The sequence below is a fragment of the Sphaerodactylus townsendi genome, linkage group LG12 (assembly GCF_021028975.2).
Source record: "Sphaerodactylus townsendi isolate TG3544 linkage group LG12, MPM_Stown_v2.3, whole genome shotgun sequence".
Classification (NCBI taxonomy): domain Eukaryota; kingdom Metazoa; phylum Chordata; class Lepidosauria; order Squamata; family Sphaerodactylidae; genus Sphaerodactylus; species Sphaerodactylus townsendi.
In genome coordinates, this window is record NC_059436.1 from 27,599,016 (window position 1) to 27,618,356 (window position 19,341).

Consider the following 19,341-nt stretch of genomic DNA (forward strand, 5'->3'; position numbering starts at 1 on the left):
TTCTCTGCTGGCATCACTGCTGGGCTACATTTCACTGATTTATGTACATGAATCAACTCAAGTTTGCCTGCCAATTTCAGCAGCATGTCGCTCCCCGCACCCTTTTTTTTTTGTTTTATTTTCAGCTACGGGAAAAATAAACTGTTTCCTGCTCTCCACACAGCAAGGAGGAAACATTTTGAAAACGTGCCAGGGACAAAAGTCGCTAGCTGAGCATTTTCAAAATAAAATGTTTTGAAGAAAACTAAAATGTTTTCCAAACATTTTGAGCAAAAAGCTGTGTGGAATTCCTGCAGGAAACTTTTTATTTTCAGGCCTCGAAACTTTTCATTTGTGTTATCTGGAATGGGCCCACCACTGTATGTATGTGTTATGATACTGGCCTTTTATCCAATTCCTTGAAATTAATTTATTTTCCGTCCGTTAGTCCTGTACTATTGCTAGCTAATCAGCACTGTGCAAGCTTGCTGTTCCCCATTCAGATCTTAAAAGCTGCAGAAGAGGGTTTTTCAGCATATGCCACTGGAGGGGATGTGCCTCTGGACTGGGGCGAGGACCTCTCAATTCTGTCCCCCCTCCTCAGTGCTCTAAAAATATTGCATTTGTCATAATCCCATCTTTCTTAACTTACATAGTTATTCTCCCCTCTTCTTGTGTTCCCTGGTTCTGTGTGATGCAGCTAAAAGCTTTGCCTTAGGGCAGGGGTAGGGAACCTGCGGCTCTCCAGATGTTCAGGAACTACAATTCCCATCAGCCCCTACCAGCATGGCCAATTGGCCATGCTGACAGAGGCTGATGGGAATTGTAGTTCCTGAACATCTGGAGAGCCGCAGGTTCCCTAACCCTGCCTTAGGGGAACAAAAATGGGCTTGCAGAACTTCAGGCAGAAGAGATGGGGAAAATTTTGCCCATTCCCCTCCCACTGCAGACTTTCACTTCCATTTACCTTATATACTTGAGTATAAGTCTACTTTTTAAGCACATTTTTTGTGCTGAAAAAAGCCCCCCTCGACTTATACACGAGTGAACGGCTGAGCTTGCAGACCTGCAAAAAAAGACTTGCTTTGGGTCAGCGGCTGCCATCACCACGCAGGCATCTTCACTGTGTAATGATAAGCTATCCGTGTTGAAGGAAAACCTGTAGGCACTTTTTAAAAGGGGGATCTTGTAGAGCATCTTCCCTATGAAACTCTGAAGAGATACTGCCTGTGAGAGTTATATATTCCACTTCAGAACTTTTAAAGTTATTGTTGATACCATACTGTTTTTCTTTGAAATAAATATTCAAAAATGTTTTTATTGGTATCTATTTTTATTTTTGAAATTTACCAGTCGCTGCTGCATTTCCCACCCTAGTCTTATGCTCGTGTCAGTAAGTTTTCCCAGTTTTTTTTGTGGTAAAATTAGGTGCCTCGACTTATATTCAGGTCGACTTATAGGCGAGTATATACGGTATGCTATTCCTGGAAGTGTTTCCCCAGAGCAGCATTTTAAGGTGGGGAAATGGGGCTTCAGCTGAAAATCATGCTCTGCTGATTCAAATGCCTTCCATTAGTGATGCATGCAACTACTGAAACTAAGGCCCTTTCCCCACTTACCTTAAGCCCCGCGCTACTCTCTGCAAGTAGCGCGGGGTCCCACGGCACTCCCCACGTCAGGGGCGGCAACAGCGCAGCCGCCCCGATGCTGCCGCTCTTGCGCCCGCTCAGCGCACGGCATCCCTGGCGCTGGCGAAAACGGTGCCTTTGGATGACCCCACGCTCTGCGCGGGGTCGTGGGGATGCCTGGACGCGTGCTAGGGATGCGGCGCACTCAGAGCAGCACTCAGCGACGGCGGCAGCAGGAGAAGTGGGGAAAGGCCCTAAGTCAAGGCCTTCCCTCTGCTGGCCAACATTTCTCTTATCTGGGTCATCAACCTTCTCTGCTCCCCTAATCCATTTTACATATTCTCCCTGCATTTCAGCCAATGTGTTCTCCATTGGTGGCAGGAAAACAAGTGGGTTTTATTGCCATGTTATGCCAGCATTACAGATACATCAGAGTTGTAATCTGCCAATGGTTTGTCAGGTGTCCTCTGTCCATGTTTCAGTTTTCTCCTTCCATCATGCATGTGGTGGGACCCACTGTACTGCCGGTGCACTTTTATACTTAGTGGCATGCTCAGGTATATTGGTAATGTACCAGGGGAAAGCACAGCCACAGAACACAGCACCTGCAGCCTGCAGGAAAAGATTTGGCTAGGTATTTCTTATTAATCTCTCTCTTGCTAGCTGTATGGGAGAACCAGTTTGTGAAGTGGATGAAGGGTGGAGGGTCACAGATGCCCAGTCCGCTTCCTTCACATACCCCATTTGCCTCTGAAGTGGTAACAAGGAACAGATTTTACTCTTTAGGTGTCAAACTCGCAGCCCTCCAGATGTTATGGGCCACAGTTCAGGCAGAACCGTAGGGCTGCGAGTTTGACACCTGTGCTTTCGAGGGTCAGATTTGGCTCGTAAAATACTCCTACCTTCCTATTTCTATTCTATTTCTTAACATTTATTACCCACCCTTTACCACAGTCCCAGGGTGGGTTACAATAAAAACCATACAATATTAAAATCATAATAAAAACACAGCCCCATCCTAAAAACCCAAACACAATCTAAAATTTCCCACTCAACCATGCACAAAAAGGGAGAGGTGTATGGACATCTCAGGGCACCCCATCCCAGCGCGAGCCCCTCCTGAATCCCACATCTCCCAGGGATGCATCTCTCCTGCCTTCCCGTTCTTTCTTTGCCACCTTTCTCTCCTTGCATCTTCTCTAGTTTCTGGATCATTCCCTTTCTTATCTCCCCACCAACACACCCTTGGCGGGAGGAAAAGTGAGTTGCCGAAAGGGTCTTGCTGCAGCCTGTATGAGGTAGGTTCTTGGGAGGGCTGGAATACAAATCTCCAGAGTGAGTGCTCGGTACACTTGTTTTTCCCTTGGATGGACACGTTTGCTGAAGTACAGGAGCCAGCTTCGGAAGTGAGCCAAAGCAGGAGGGAAGCAGCGGAGAGGCCACACGTACCTCAGCAGAGGAAAGGGAACATCTGGCTTGAATCGGCAGGAGGGAGGTGATAGAGCAGGGAACATTAATAGGTTTGAAAGAGGATTGGACAAGGTCAGAGGCTGGGGAGGGAGGCAGGATAAAGGAAAGGAAGGGTGGGGATGGGGCAGCAGAAGCTGCAGCCATTTCCTTCCTTCGCATCTGCGGGCCAGATGATCCCCCAAGCGGGGGAATTGGTTGACAGAGTCCGACAGGATAGAACAGAGAGAAGCTACTGCTGAACTTTTACACCCTCTGTGGGGTTTAGTCCTTTTAAGATCCATTCATAAAGTGGGGTCTAAAATAGGTGAAGGCGACTGCAGACAATCTGTTGCCAGCAGGCTAGGCATAGTAGTTCCTTTATGTGGCTGCCGGAGAAGAGCTTGTGTGGCTCCTGAGAACAAAAAAAATGCAAGGACCTCTGCAGCTCTCCTTGTGCAGAATAGAACTTGCACATCGGGAGTTTGCCCGTCTCTGCATGAGGAAGGCATGGAAGTTCTATCCTGGACAAGGCAGAGAAGAAGCAACGAAAGAGGAAGTGAAAAAGGGTCTTCGGCATCATTGCCACATCCAAGGCTCCTCTGGGATATCCTTACAAGTGAGGCTGCCCAGTCACCATTTTATATAATTTCTTCCTTCCTTTGCACGTCTCCACTCTGCCATATACTTCCATTCACGTTAAACGAAAAAGCTGTCCTCCTGCCTCAAGGCTATTTCAGGATCTTTTCCATTATGTGGGAACAGGGAATTAGTACCACTGCTGTTGAATGAAGTTCTCTGTTCGAACAAAAATGCCTGGAAGCGCTTTCTCTGCCTCAGGGCCCTGTCCAAAATATAGGTGGTGCTACCTCAAGTTGTGATGAGATGGCTGTTTCAGAGGCAGTTGGGCTTGATCCAGGGCCCAAAAATCCACAGGGAAGTTCCTCTGTACTTCTTCCATGAATAGGGGCTACATATAGAAGCGCTCCCGCATCAGACCTGAAGGCACCATTATCATAGCCACCATGAGGACCATCTTGACTTGGGGGCTTTCCCCACTTACCTTCTGCTGCGCGCTACTCCGGGAAAGTAGCTCGGGGTCCAGCGGCGCTCCCCACTTGCAAGGGCGGCAACCACGCAGCCACCCCGACACTGCTGCTCTTGCACCACCTCAGCGTGAGTCATTCCTGGTGCTGAAGAAACGGCACCTTTTGATGACCCCGCGCGGAGCCCCAAGAGCGTGCCAGGAATGATGCGCGCTGAGGGGGCGCGAGAGCAGTGCGCAGCAGAAGGTGAGTGGGGAAAGCCCCTATGAGTTCCCGGAGGCATTGCCTGTCCTAATGAGGAGTGAATGAGAGGCATCAGCTGTCTGGGTTCCCCCGGAAGATGTTAAAATAGCCAAGAGATGCAGGGACCTAATGATTTTATCCGAAAGTGATGTTGCTTTCTTCTCTTCCTGCTCCTGCTTTCTGGTTTCAGGACAGCAGCTTCTTTGTCAGCATAGCGAAAGCTACGGAAGCATGAGCACATTTGCCAAGCTCAGCTTTTCTGGATTTCATAAACTTCACCATGGGGCTGGTACCTGGCATTGGAAGAAGGACACAAGCAATAAACACTTGGAAAGTAGAGGTTTAGCACAGCTGGTGAAGTTATTAGGAGAGAGCCACCTGTGTAGAGCCCAGTCTCAATTCCATGTGGATGTGAAGACTTGAGACAAAACTGAGGCATAACTGAAGGAACATCAGAGGAAAAGCATCTACCAGCCATATGAGTGTTTCCTTGGAACATAGGGTTGCCAGTCTCCAGGGGGAGTGTGGAGTTCTCATAGAGTTACAATTGATCTTCAGAGGACAGAGATTTGTTACCCTGAAGGAAATGGGAATCAAATCTCTGCTGAGTTTTGGCCACCCCTATCTACAGGCTCTGCCCTCCCCAAGCACCATCCTCAAATATCCACGAATTTGTCAAGCTGGAGTTGGTAACACTATAATAGGACAGGAACCCTGCACATAAATCCACCAGCCGTGGGCAAACCCAACCCAACCCGTCTGCATTTATAGAAGTTCCAAGTACAAAATTTTGTTTAACATGGTGTCATGCTAGTGTCGTTACTATGGGAAGCCAGCATACAGTGCCCGTGTCTATTGAGAGTCTCCACTTTTGGATGATGCTGATCTGTGGCAAAGAAAGCCAGCCCGACTTTGGGGCGGTGACTCGAAAGCCTTATCTGCATTACAAAATTACATCAGCTGCGTATCATTTTAAATGTCAAGAAATCCTGGGAATTGTGTTTCACTAAGAATGCCCTCCGTAGAGACCCCTTAGACCCACTGCCAAATACAACAGCAATTTTCAGTATACTCTGGCAGAAGGAATGGTTAAACCCATTTAAATCCACTGCGCAGAAATACCTAAGTTAAAGCTGGCCCAAGCACTATGCCGCTTAGGATCTGTCTGTGGGCTGTTTTCAGGACAAGTGAAAGGGGATGCTACAGTCCCAGTTGCTAATGCCCTTTGTCCCTTAAGAGCATTTCTCTTTCATAACAGTAGCATTCCTCTATCTGTTCAGTAGGTCCGCAGCTGGGAGGGCAGTGGTGCATACATCCGGCTCAGTTGCTGGTTTATCTCTGCCTCCTTGCTCTTACCAGTTCTCCCACTCAGGCCCATGATGCACAAGGGCTCTTTTGTGTATGCATTCAGGTCTGCCGCACATCCTCTCTATTCTTTCTGGCAGCTTGTACTTACAGCTACATCACACCCTGCTGTTCCAGACTGTTCATTGTTCCCCCAGCCCCCCATCTCCTCTTTTCCAGTTGCTCAGGACACGCCCTGACCAGGCGGCAGGTAATTGTGAGGTGAGGAGGGAAAAGTGAGGGAGGAAATTTGCCACACTGCTTGCAAATGCTCGAGGTTCCCTCCGCCCTTCAACACGGTAATTAGGGGGAATTGTTAAGCTTTTAAAATGAACCAGCTGCAAATGGCTGCAACAAAGAAAGCAGTGGTTTGGGTGATGGTAAAGACATGTTTCCCTGAGACAATTAAGTGCTGGTAGAGCTTGAGTCATCCTGACCAGCTCCCACCACCACCCCACACACACCTTACTGTTTTATCTGCTTACAACCAGAAGAAGAGAGGAGGGATGGGCAAGCTGAGTTAGCTGGAAGGGTAGAGGGTATTGACCAGTAGACTGTTGGCAGCAGTTGACACACAGTGGCTGAGGGGTGCAGGCAGAGTTCTGAGGGGAGCATTTCACAGCCCTTTAGCAAATATCAGCTGCAGCGATGCTGGGAGAGAGGAGAGAGGGAGGGAGGAGGGGACACACACACACACACACACACACACACACGATCCACGATCAGGGAAGCCCGGAGAGATCCCAGCTAGATCCTCTGAAGATGCCAGCCACAGATGCAGGCGAAACGTCAGGAAAGAATGCTGCTAGAACACGGCCATACAGCCCGGAAACCACACAGCACCCCATATCAGCCTTATGTTTGTCCACTGTATGTTCATCCAGCAGTGCTGGTTTATCTTGTAGAAAAGATAGCAAATCTTCAGGCATGTAGAATGCAAAGATGTCTGTAACCACTTCAAGTTTGGTTTCTGGCCTAGTTCCTGAAACGCCGACGCTTGAAATGCAGTGTGCTACCTAGCAGAAGGGTTAACTTGTGTGGAAAATACTGAAATGGAGATTTTATTGCGGCGGTTGCTGTTACGATTTATTTATAAATGTATAAATAGCACCTCTTGTTCAAGTAATCTGATGGTATTCGTCAGAGTCTCTATGGTGCAAAGATTTCACGGATTAGGACTGTGAAAAGCATGCTCTCTATTGTGGCGCCGACATATTTTCCTTGTGTTGCATGGGTACTGCAAGCCTGATCTAGGGAAAAGCATAATAATGCATATTACCTCAGGACTTCATCTACTAGCCAGTCTTGGATCTACAATATCCTCAACATGCTTTTTCTTTTTACATTTCTCTTTGCATTTTGGTTCCGTGTTACCTTCGTTTTTGGGTGAAGCGAAGTATACTACAAGACCTGGTCAGCTCCCCAGTTGGGGGAAGGAGGGCACCATGCCCAGTGGTGGGATTCAAAAAATGTAACAACTAGTTCTGGTTGAGCAGGGGGGCGATGGGGTGCTGCCTCCCTGCTCAATTGGAACCAGCTACCAGCCCCCCTTAACCTCCATCGAGGGAGAAGGTGGGGCTGCAGCAGTTGGTGGGGTTGCGGCTTGCCGCTGACTGCTTCCACCTCCTCTGTCGAGCTCCAGGGCCACTGCCAATGGAACTTGAGGAAGGAGGCGGGACTGCAGCAGCTGGGGGAGTCCAGCAGATCTGCGGCCACTGGAGGCCCTGCTAGAGGTTGCCCAGGCCTCCCAGCCACTGCCATAGCCCGGGAAGGCTACCATTGGCAGCACGGCGGCAGCCTTCCCGGGCTAGGGCAGTGGCCAGGAGGCCTTGGCAACCTCTAGCAGGGCTGCTGCTGCTGGAGGTCCCCGTGGGGGGGTTGGCCAGCTGCAGATCGGGCCAGCCAGCCCCCTTGCACTTCCTGGCTGCCTCCCCCTCCCCCCAGCGCTTCCTGGCTTGGGAAGTCTCCTCCCCGCCCAGGGAGCCCAGGGCAGGGAGGAGCCAGAGCTCTCCTCCCCACCCTGGGCTGGTGCTAAAAGCCCCATCATCGCTCCCTCTCCCAGGGTAGGAGGAGTGAGGGGTCTTTTAACAACTGGTTTGGCTGAGCCGGGCCGAACGGGCTGAATCCCACCTCTGCCCATGCCCATGTGATACGATGTGGGCTGTTCCTGAGATACGAAAAACTCAGAAGGAAGGGCTGGGGAGGAGCTGAGAGGCAGTAGCGTGCTTCCCAGCTGCCTTTTTTGGTTCCATGCTAAATCATATGTGGGCCATGAGTTTTTTGTGTCTGTGGGGCAGCTTTATGGAGGAGCCACAGCTCAGCGGAGGAACCTGCTCGGCATGCAGACAGTCCCAAATTCAGTACCAGCAGGACTACAAAAGAGACTGCCTTGCAGAAGGATTTGGAAAGAGCCTCTTCCTGTGGCCATGGCCCCAGAGGGTGCTGCCTGCTAGAGTTGTCGTTACTGTTCTGGACTTGGTTTATGGCACAGTTACCCCACCCCAAGCATTCAAGAATGAGATAGCTACTCGGGAAGCATTTTGCTGTGACAGTCCACTCATTTTGACTTTCTGCTGCTGCTGCTCACAGACCTCCTGTGGCATCTAAGTGCTGAGTACTTTCTGCCAGTATTTCCGACCCCTAAAAAACACCGAAAGTGTTTCACTGCCTCATTCTTGTTGACTAGCAATCTTGAGCCCTTTCTCTCTTTTTGGCAGATGCAGTCTGCACAGATCTTTGGTTTCCGAAATTGAAGGACATCACTCAAGCTTTCTACAATTTGGGAGTCTGCGCATTTTCCTTGTATCCTGCTGGGCTTGTTCCACTGGAATTCAGACCTCAGGACTTCGAGTGAGTTTGGTTTTATCCTTGTATGAACTTGAATCTTTTCTGTCTCTCTAAGAACCTGTTACGAAACCTGGTATGTTTACACATGAAAAGGCCGTGAGTCCTTACAACTTATAACACACAACACTGGGATTGCATTGGCAGAGACTTTTTAATGGCAGGACTTGGTAAGGTTCCAGGAACTAGTTATCGACTTGGTGGTTAATGTAGTTAAGCCTCTGATGCTGAGCAAGTCTGAGCCTGACTCAGACAAAGGTCAGAGACTTTCTATGCATCCTTATAAAATCCTTGGAGGAATGGCTAAGGAAGAGATTCACTTATAACAAAAGAAATAAATAGGTAGGGAAGCAGAACTGACTCTATCCCCATTCTGCCAGCTCAATTCCATAGTGTTGTGATGTTTCAGATCCAGAGTTGGACTGGGTGGGGCTGTGGCTGAGTAGAGCATCAGAAGAACCTTTGTTCAATTTCTAGCACTCCATTTAAAAGGATCAAGTAGCAAGTAATGTGGAAGACCTCCGGCTGAGACTCTGGAGTGCCACTATCAGGCACTGATATGATAGACCTGTGGTGTCAGACACGTAGATGCCAGAGGGACATATAGGTACAAATGTCCCCAGGCGCAGGCAATTTAAACACATGGGGGTGGAAAATCACACACCCCTTCCCCCCGCCCTGGATCCATACTGACCGTGACTGAAAGGTGGCGTGGGAGAAGACAAGCAGCTTGGAGGGCGCGACTGGCAGAGGCAAGCTGAGAGAGCTGAGCCAAGTGCTGCGCTCCCTAAGTGAAGCAAGTCATGAGAACCTAAGAAAAGCCATTCTGGATCAGATCAAGGCCCATCAAGTCAAGCTGTCTGCTCACACAGTGGCCAATCAGGTGCTTCTTGGAAGCCCATAAACAAGATGACTGCAGCAGCATTTCAAAATGCAAAATTATTTCTAAACTGAAAGGGCTAATGGTCTGGTGAGAAATTTTCACACTCTTAACTGGATTAGAATAATGCCCACCAAACCCCTGTGTTCCATTTGTAAACATCTGGACAGAGGTTGCAGCAGACAAATGGGTTCTGTGAAAATAAGAGAGGTTTATCTTCTGGAATGGCCACCAAACACCAAAGATGGCTTCACGCCTTTTTAACATTCCTTTTTCAACACTCTGGAAAAAATACGACAGGATTTGAAAGGCAGCTTAGTGCCTTCCAATGATAGTGCCTTTCAGTCCATCCTGGATGGAGAATAATCTTTGGGAGTTTTCACTAATTTTTGCTACTAGTGCCAAAGAAGTCAGAGACCAGTAATCCACCATGAAAGAATTTACTTGTTCGTGTCTCTTTCTCCCTCAGACATTTTTGCATATTCTTTTGCAAGTTATTTTCTGGGAGATGTGCTAGCTGTGCAGTGAGGAATTCTACAACCATACATTTTTGGCCCTGGGGAACTGCACAAATTGGTTCTTCCTTTCTGCACTGTTTTCCCTGTTGCGGACAATTGTACAGTTGATTTAAAGAGTGTATTTACCATTGCAAAATTCAGCCAATTTAAAATCTGTTTAATGATAATGGCATATCTAGGATGGGACAGAGGGAGCAAATAACCCAGGCGTCATGTGGGGGGGGCATTTGGCTGGTTCCCTCCCCCACACAGGAGCAAGCAGGGCCCAGTGGGGCAGCAGCAGCACAAAGGCACCCTCCTGCTAAGCCTGGCAGCAGCCCACCCAGCCAGGAGCAAGCAGGGCCTGGTGGGGGCGTGTTAGTGTTGGTAGCAAGGGGGGGAGGGGTGTCAAAAGTCCCTTAATGCTGTGGGGCAGGAGGCAGTGGGGGGGCACACTGTTGCAGCTTGCCCTGAGGGCAGTTTTCTGTAGGTCGAATCCCCACTACCGTCTTAGCCAGGTTTCAGAACACAAACTAACCAGGTTTGAGGGACGACCTCCCCATTTCTTGCGTGGCAGATTCTGTTTCTGGCGCTCGTTCTCCCTGTTAATCTGCATTCCGGCAGGACCTGGTTGCAAGTGGCATAGACCCCATTAACACGGTTCAGAGCTGATCTGAGGGGAGGGATGAGGGTTGAAACCCTGACTCGTTTCCTGCCCTGGAGTGTGACGTGGAATTCGGGCAACCAATCAGCGCTGCAATGCGCACGCAGCCTTTCCTTGGTTTCGTTTCCGCTTTTGCAATCGACCAGCAGAAGGGGACGCAAACGTTAAACAGTCAAACGTGTAACTTTGAATCATTAATGGTTTACACAGGTAACGATTAACTGTTTGCACAGTTAAACGTTAAACTTTTACATGCGTTTTTTTTAATCATGCCCCTATAATGTACGTTTCCGCAGTGGGAAAAGATCCCGCCCCATCAAGGCACGCCAGCCAATCAGGGGAGACTGGCAAAGTGAGCTTGCCTGGTAGTGGGGATTGCTAAGAGTTCTGCAACCGGGTGTGTCTGCTGTGTGCTCACTGTGGTGGGGAGGGAGAAACTCCAATGAAGAGGACACGGTTTCACAACAAACAGGTTTGGATCTGTGTGCAAATTTCAAGTGGGGATTTGATCTGTAGATACATCCCTGGAACTGTAGCATAGTTGGTCCCAGGACAGTTGCTAAGAGAAGGAGCTGTGACTCAGGGGGCTACTGTGGATCCACAGCACTCACCCTTTCTTGGACAGACAAACTTCCAAAGCGGATTGGGTCCCAGAGCTATTTCCTGTTTCTAGGATCTGCTGATTGCAGACAGTCCTGATTGATTGGTTCTTGTAAAAATCACAAACTACTTCTTCATCCAAGTCTGTACTTCAGATTAACAAAACTGTTCTGGAGTTTCTTTAAAACATCAAATGAATGTTTTGGAAAACAAACAACGCCAGGCATTTTAGAAGAGAAAAGGGTAACAAGCCCTAGGCAAGCCTGTACAAATCATGAAGGAGAGGGACAAAAGAATCCGTACTGAAGTCCAAGTAAGTTAAATATGTCACAAGAAGAATGCAGGTGGGGAGAAACAGAGTACACATCACGGCAGGAAAATCCATACCTCCACCAGTTATATTTTCATCTTGCTCTTTCTCCAAGGTGTTCTTGGCACCCTTCCCTCTTTAATCCTCACCATAGTGTGAAAGCGACTTATTCAAGGTCATTCAGTGTACTTCATAGATGAGTGAGAATTTGGATCCAGGTTCCTGAGTCTTAGCCAAACACTGCAACCATTACACTACGCTGGCATTTGTGTTCCTATGTAGTTTGTGCATTTGTGTTCACATCTTCACAGCTCCCACTGACTTCAGTGAAGCTTGTGCAGGAGAGCTTCCTTTATCTTTCTGCTACCGCTTCTGTTTCCCATCAGCAAAGTGAAGCAGCTGATGGATTTGGGTGTGTATATGTGTGGCTGCTATAAATGAAGGTTATGGAAACTTCCTTCAGCCTGCAATTGTGCCACATGAATAGTTGTGCTTAGGGACAAGGAGTCTTGGGAGTGTATAGAAACAGAGACTGGAGAAACATTTATTTGGGATTGCCAGCATGGCGTAGTGGTTAAGAGCAGTGAACTCTAATCTAGAAAACTGGGTTTGATTCCACACTCCTTCACATGAGCGGGGGACTCTTATCTGGTGAACTGGATTTGTTTCTCCACTCCTATACATGAAGCCTCCTGGGTGACCTGGGGCCAGTCACAGGCCCTTTCCCCACTCACCTTTGCTCTTCCGAGGTTTGCTGCGGGCAATTCCCGGCGCGCGCCCTGGCTTCCCCACGACCCCGCGCTCTGTGCGGGGTCATCAAAAGGCGCCAGGAATTCCGCGCGTCGAGGGGGCGGGAGAGAGGCAGCGTCGGGGCGGCTGCGTTCTCGCTGCCCCTGAAGTGGGGGAGCTGGACCCCGCGCTACTTGAGGAGAGTAGTGCGGGGCTTAAGGAAAGTGGGGAAAGGGCCACAGTTCTTTGGAACTATCTCAGCCTCACCTACTTCTCAGGGTGTATGTTGTGGGGAGAGGAAAAGAATGAGTATGTAAGCCTCCTTACAGAAGAGAAAGATAGTAAGCATGCCATGCATAATGGGCCTTATTATTATTATTATTAAGGCTGGATTTTTCAGTTTTAAATAAAATCACTGCTTTTATATCTGTCCTTCTACCAGCTCTTTGGTTCCATGGTTAGCACAGATTACTTTGGATCAGGAGGTCTGTGCTGGCAATGCTAGGTTTCTATATGCTTAGAAAATGATTTACTGCTTATTTAAAAAATAATAATGAACACAAAATGAAAAGGCTGAATGTAAATTCATTGAATTTATCATAAGCAGAATATATTATGCAAATCAAATACATTACGCCAAAAAAAACAGTATTTGATTAGTTGATTGCGAAACACTTAGACCAAATAGAAGTGGTAACAGTTTATGTGAGACGTTACACCACCCATTCAAGGGTAGCACTCTGTGGTCTCATTACAGAATCTGGAGCAGTAGCAGAAATGAAGAGAAGATGCAATGTTGACAATTAGCAAGTTGGGGTGGAGGAGAGGAAGCTGGGGCACATCAGGCCACTGAACCCTTTCCCTCATGCCCCCAGTTTCCCACCTTGTGTTGTGCATAATCGCAGAGAACATTGTACTGGATCAGGTCCCATGTAACTGTTGCTGAGCTTTAGACCAATTATTCACTGATGCACTGCCTCACAGTGAGGGTAAGTTCCCTCTGGGGCAGAGATTTCTGTACTGATGCGATCCCATTTACGGGGCTGAAGATCCTAGAAACCCTGCAGTTAGCGAGAAATCCCAGTGTTTCCCTCTCGCTCCGGGGTCTCACTCCTGGGTCGCTCCCCCCTCCAACACAAGATTGAAGATTGCTGGCGCTTTTGGGGGAGCCTTTAAATGTTATATTGATATTCCTAATATTGATATTTTGTGGGCTTCTATCGTTAGTTTTATTTTTAAAGGGTAATGCTTGTTGGTGATCCCTGCAAGGAGTGTATGTGTATTGGCGGCGGGGAGACCAGCAATCTTCAATCTTGCATTGGATGGGGATCAACCTAAAAGTGGGGGTTGGCAAGCCATGCAACAGTCAGTGTGTAAACAAGGAAATGAGAGGAGACCCAACTGTGAAGGAACAGCAGGGTGAGGAGCGCAGCAGGAAGTGCTCCATGTGCAACCCTCCCCCCTCTTCAAAGTGCTCCATGCATAATGGGCCTTATTTTTATTATAAAATTTTATTTCTGGACTTTCTTCCATGGCCTATGTACATCGTGTTCCCAGGAGGTCACCCATCCAGATACTGATCAAGCTTAGACCTCCTTAATGGTGCATCACGTATCTTCACAGCACGACTTGAGCCTGTCCTTTACCCCCTTCCACTTAATTGGCTGCTGCTTGCCGGGTAGATCATGGGGAAATGCTGGATGCAGTGATGTCACGTCAAGTGTTATTTAACTGAACTTTGCTGGGGAAGTTCAGCAGGTGATGGTTGCCGCAGGTGATAGTTGCATAACAGAAAGCCGGGGCCAGCTCAATACTCTTTCAAGCCCGAGGCACAAAAATAAAAACAAACAGAACTAGCTACCCAGTCACTAATCAATTTGGGGGGGCAGGTGGTGAAGGATTTCTCCCAAGCAGGTCCCACCAAAATGAGCAGGGCTAGTTCCGGTGGAGCTTGTGCAGGAAAACTGCCTTCTAGATTGTGCCCCATAAGTCAGATCTGTCTCCCCTGACACGAAGTAGTGGCTCAAAACTGCTTCTTGATGTGGCTGTCTCCCCTAGCATCGTAATGAGGCTGGCTGCTTCTGGTAAACAGGGGAGAGCAATCGTTATGTGAAATGTACACATTCCTACCTCGTGTAGGATTTATGTTCAAATTGCAGACATTGCAGTCGTGGAAAATGGGAAACCGTTAGATTGCCGTCAGAGCCCACCTTCTGCTTCTGGGCAGATCAGAACTGAAAAGGGGGTGTTTTGCTGCAAAAGTATGAAGCTAGGAAGGAGATTGCTATGCTAGGATTTTGCGGGGGGGCGGGGGGGGGTTGTTGGAGGAATTGGATTACCCTTGCTTACAACAGTATGGGAGAACTGCCAGAAGTTGGTTGGCTTTGGCGCAGCAAATGTGGGTTGAGCTGTGAACCTGGTGCATTAGGGACACAATTGCCCTGCCCAGCTTTGTTTGTTTGTTTGGTTTAATTTGATTGTTTGAATTGGTCCTATCTAAAGAGTCTAACCAGGTGTCACAGTCTCCTTGCTTTATCTTTTCTCGAAAGCTGTAAGGGCTGGAAGCATGCTCTTTTAAAACTTTGCCCCTCTCCCATCTGATGAATTCTGTAAATAGTGACGAGGTCACAGAGACGTGGGCCTGGGAACTCAGGTTTCAGGTGGACATCTAGAAAGTGGAAGGAGACTGCAATTTAGAGGGCAGAAGAGATAGGTGAGGGAGGGTCTTCAGCTGGTACCTGTGCCCTGGACCTCCTAACTCCCAGCCTCTCCAAACACATACCCAGGAAGATCCAATTGGGGGAAAGGGAACAGGGAAGTGCCTGAGTTAACCATCCAGCTCTTCTGCCGTCCACATTTCATCCCTTCTTAAAATGTTTGGTAGAGACCCTAGCACAGTGGTGGGATCCAAAAATTTTAACAACAGGTTCCGATGGTGGTGGGATTCAAACAGTGGCACCGCTGCACACACGCATCTCCAGTCCCTATTGGGCAGGGAGGGAGGTTGCTTTAGTAACCCCTTCTCGGCACTCAGAAAAAATTAGTAACCACTTATAGAGAAGTGGTGAGAACTGGTTGGATCCCACCTCTGCCCTAGCACCCTGATCTGCATCTTTTCCCAAAGGCCTCGCTGTTCATCCTCAGCCAAGCAGTGAATCGGCGTCCCTAGCAGTAGTACTAAGCAGCTGTGAGTCAGAACTGAGGGGATGCTGGAAGAGCTGCATGTGTGGTTACCCAGAATGACAATAAGCAGGTGGCTGAGAGCCAGAAGAAGCATCAGTGGAATTGGGAGGGGGGTCTTTCCTGGCATCTGCCGCCACCTGGCTCCAGCTGGCACCTCTCAATCCTTCGCTTTTATGAGCTGTAGGTTCCCAGCCATTGTTTGAGCCCGAGCAGGGTATAAATCCTGATGACTAGCCGCAACCTACAGGGAGAGGATCACGGTGTAAATCTTCCTCTTTTAACTCACCTCTTCCAGCTCCCCAGGTTTGGCAGCGAGAAGGAAACAGAAGCAGTTCTCCAGAAGGAATAATCCCCCACCCCACCCCTGCACCCCACCACATCAGGGCTCTAATTAAACAGGCTGGAGAAGCAAAGCAGCAAGTAAATTATAGGAGGCTGGAAGGGGAAGATAACCAGGTTCATCAAGCCAGACACAAAGACGGGGCGGGGCGGGTGAGCGGAGGGCACAAATGTGTTGGAAAGCCACAGCTAAGAGGAGACGTTGTGAAAGACGTCAGATGTTACTGAGCTTGTCATATATGGAACCACATTAAGAGACAGGTTTGCCGCCCAGATCTCAGTTGCAGAGTGGCCCTGTGTTTTTTTCTGTGGGAGAATGTGATGGGAAGCTCCAATGTCAGCAAGCTCAATCCCCTTTATGTAAGACTGGAAATAAACAATCCTTCAAAGAACATGTGAAGTGATGTGGGAGTGGTTTCAAGTTTCCATGGTGTGCACCAATGGATTAACCTCTGTCCTTTCTTCAGACATTTTTTTCCCATTCTGAGCACATTGCAGCACATTCTGGGCCCACCTTTTAGAGTGTTTGCTGAGTTCATGCTGGGGCCTCGCTGTTTGCTGTCATTGAACACACCCAGATACTACCTACTAGCTGCACATACCCATATGTCCCGAATAGGCCGCTTCGTTCACAACAGCGGAGTTGCTGGAAGTCCCCAGCCCTTCAATGATGCAGCTGGCCTCTACCCGGGCCAGGGCTTTTACAGCCCTGGCCCCTGCCTGGTGGAACACTCTTCCTCCAGCTGTCTGGGCCCTGCGGGATCTTGGAGAGTTCCGCAGGGCCTGTAAGACTGAGCTGTTCCACCAAGCTTTTGGTGAGGCTGGCCGCGGATTGGCTGCCCCCTTGTGAGGCCCTGCCATGGTTTTGTCATCTCTGGCAGCACTGGCGTTCCTGCCTAGGGACATGGGGTACCCCTTGTCCCTGGGCGCATCGATTGAGGTCACGTGGGGGGGGGGCAAAACATCCTCCTACACAGGGGGGATTGAGCAAGCCCTAGCAAGCAGGCACTGAAGCAGCAGACTGCTCCCAGTGCCTGTCGTAGCCCCGCCCACTCTGTACGGTGGCCTGGAGTGTCCAGGGGGCGGGGGAGAAGTCCCACTGGGCTCCCAGGAGCAGGACTGGGGAGCTCCGCCTCCCCTCCCTCTAACCCAGCGTGCCTTATTCACCTTAAATGAAGCGTGGCACTACTCAGAAGCCTTCTCCCTGGCAGCCGGGCGCCTGCAGGCACAGGAAAAGGCAAGCTGAGCAGGGAGCCCAGAAGCAGCAGCAGAACTGAAGATGATGCTGACGTTTGCTTGGTAAACCTTCAGATGGGGGGTGACTTGTGAGAGATTTACATGCTTAGAAGTTAATTCCCACTTGCACTGGCTTGGAGCTGTTTCTCAGGCTAGCAGCCTACCTCACAGGGTTGGTGTGAGGACACAATTAGGAAAGTGGTGGGGAGGGAGCCATGTATGTTTTGCTGGGGGTAGGAGGTGATTTGTGAGAGATGATGCTGATGTTTGCCTGGTAAACCTTCAGATGGGGGGTGACTTGTGAGAGATTTACATGCTTAAAAGTTAATTCCCACTTGCACTGGCTTGGAGCTGTTTCTCAGGCTAGCAGCCTACCTCACAGGGTTGGTGTGAGGACACAATTAGGAAAGTGGTGGGGAGAGAGCCATGCCTGTTTTGCTGGGGGTAGGAGGTGATTTGTGAGAGATGATGCTGATGTTTGCTTGGTAAACCTTCAGATGGGGGGGTGACTTGTGAGAGATTTACATGCTTAAAAGTTAATTCCCACTTGCAGTGGCTTGGAGCTCTTTCTGAGGCTAACAACCTACCTCATAGGGTTGGTGTGAGGACACAATTAGGAAAGAGAGTTGGTGGGGAGAAAGCCATGTATGTTTTGCTGGTGCTGGGAGGTGTTTTGTGAGCTGGTGCAAAAAATCATTGTTTGGTCGTTGTGGGGGAGGGAGGTCGTCCATACCTGGGGTGGGGGTGGGGGGGCACCAAACTCAGATTTTGTCCCCGGGCTCCAGTTTGCCTAGATTCGCCCCTATCTGGCAGTGCCCCCCACTGGTTTCATCTTTGGGCGCTGCCAGCCTCTCCCAGCCTTAAGGCTGGCCTTAAGACCTGGTGCCACCAATATGATTGAACTGTTACTATTGGAATTGATGCTGCATATTGAGCTTATATGTTTTTAGATGTATTGTAAACTGCCTAGAGCCCTTTGGGGTTTAGGCGGTCTACTAAACAAACAAACAAACAAATAAATGTCATTTACATCATGTGCATGTTCACATGTTGCATGAACTCCTGCTCTACCAGGATAAATCCCTAGCGTTCAAGACCAGCGTTGGATTCACATTGTTGCAGAGTTTGCAACCCCAACGTCTTATCTTTAGAAGAAGAACTTTACCACACTGGATCTTTCAGCAGCTTTGAAATACAGCAGGTAAAGGAGGATAGAGTTTCTACAGCTCTGCTGTAATAATTGTTAAACTTTCCTCCTTCCAGGCTTTTGAATTAACATATGACTTGAATGTAGATATCCAACTTCAGAGTGGGGCCCAGAGATCTTCCAGACTATAGGAATGAGTTCCCCTGAAGAAAATGACTGCAATGGAGGGTAGACTCTATGGCATTATGTCCTGCTGATGTCCCCCACCTTTCCAAACCCCACTCTTGCCTGGCCTCATCCCCAAGTCTCCCAACCCATACTCGGCAACACTACTTATATGGCACAGGAGAAAGTTATGACCCCTGAGCTTAACTCAGGAACCCTTTGAGTGAGATGCTGACGAATGACTCCTTGCACCCCCTGTCGGTTGTAAGAGAAAATAGCACACAGTTCAACCTGGGCCATAAACACCATGGACCAGAATCCTACTGGTTCCTGCTTGTCAGGTAATCTTGGAGAACAAATTCTGTGCCGCTGCCTGTTAGAAAGCTCTGCCATACGATGTGCTCCTTTTTCTGAGAAGTGTGCAGTTGGTAAGTCTGTTGTGTTTTCTATAATCCCGCCATGCCTGCCTCAAGTCATTTTGGACTGACCTTAGACAGACTTTACTTTTTAAAACGTGACTCAAAGCCTGGGATGTTGAAGAGCAGCTGGATTCAACTGAAGGGACAGAGAATCGGAGGATGCTGGAATGTTGTGACTGGAACTCGAGCTGTAACATTTGGTCCAGAGAACCCCCTTTGAAGAAAGAGCCTTATAATGGGACAGGGCTGCAGTGTTGTGGAAAGAGTTTTTTAAATACTCTTCTCTCCCACTGTCTCCCTAAATTAAAAAAAAGGCTACCTTGGGTTGTTTTAAGCCCTCATATGGGGAGAAAAAAGACAAAAATCTGGTATTGGCTTTTTCTTGTTTCCCTGTAAAGGCTTGAAGTAGCACAGTATGGGTCCATTTTTGACAGTGAAGAAACAACATAGAAGAGAACACTAACCCCTTTTCCATGGCCCCAGTCTGTAGTAGTGTACCCCAGGCAGCTTTTAAGACCAAATAACCCTTCAGTCACAGAATTCTACTGCTACATGTGGGTTAGCCCTGAAACTGGCTTTCATTGTTCGGTGGGAGGGGCATTGCCAACAGGACAGTGTTGTTTCCCACTATTTTTTTGGCCT

The 19,341-nt window shown here is 48.7% G+C and overlaps 1 protein-coding gene across 1 annotated transcript in view; it reads left to right on the top strand.

Moving 5' to 3' along the window:
* Positions 1-19,341, top strand: part of FAM178B (family with sequence similarity 178 member B) — a 171,383-nt gene that overhangs the window by 40,118 nt on the left and 111,924 nt on the right. The window contains exon 7 of the mRNA XM_048512116.1: positions 8,404-8,536. Within this exon, the coding sequence (XP_048368073.1) occupies positions 8,404-8,536 (133 nt within the window). The remainder of the gene's footprint in view (positions 1-8,403; positions 8,537-19,341) is intronic.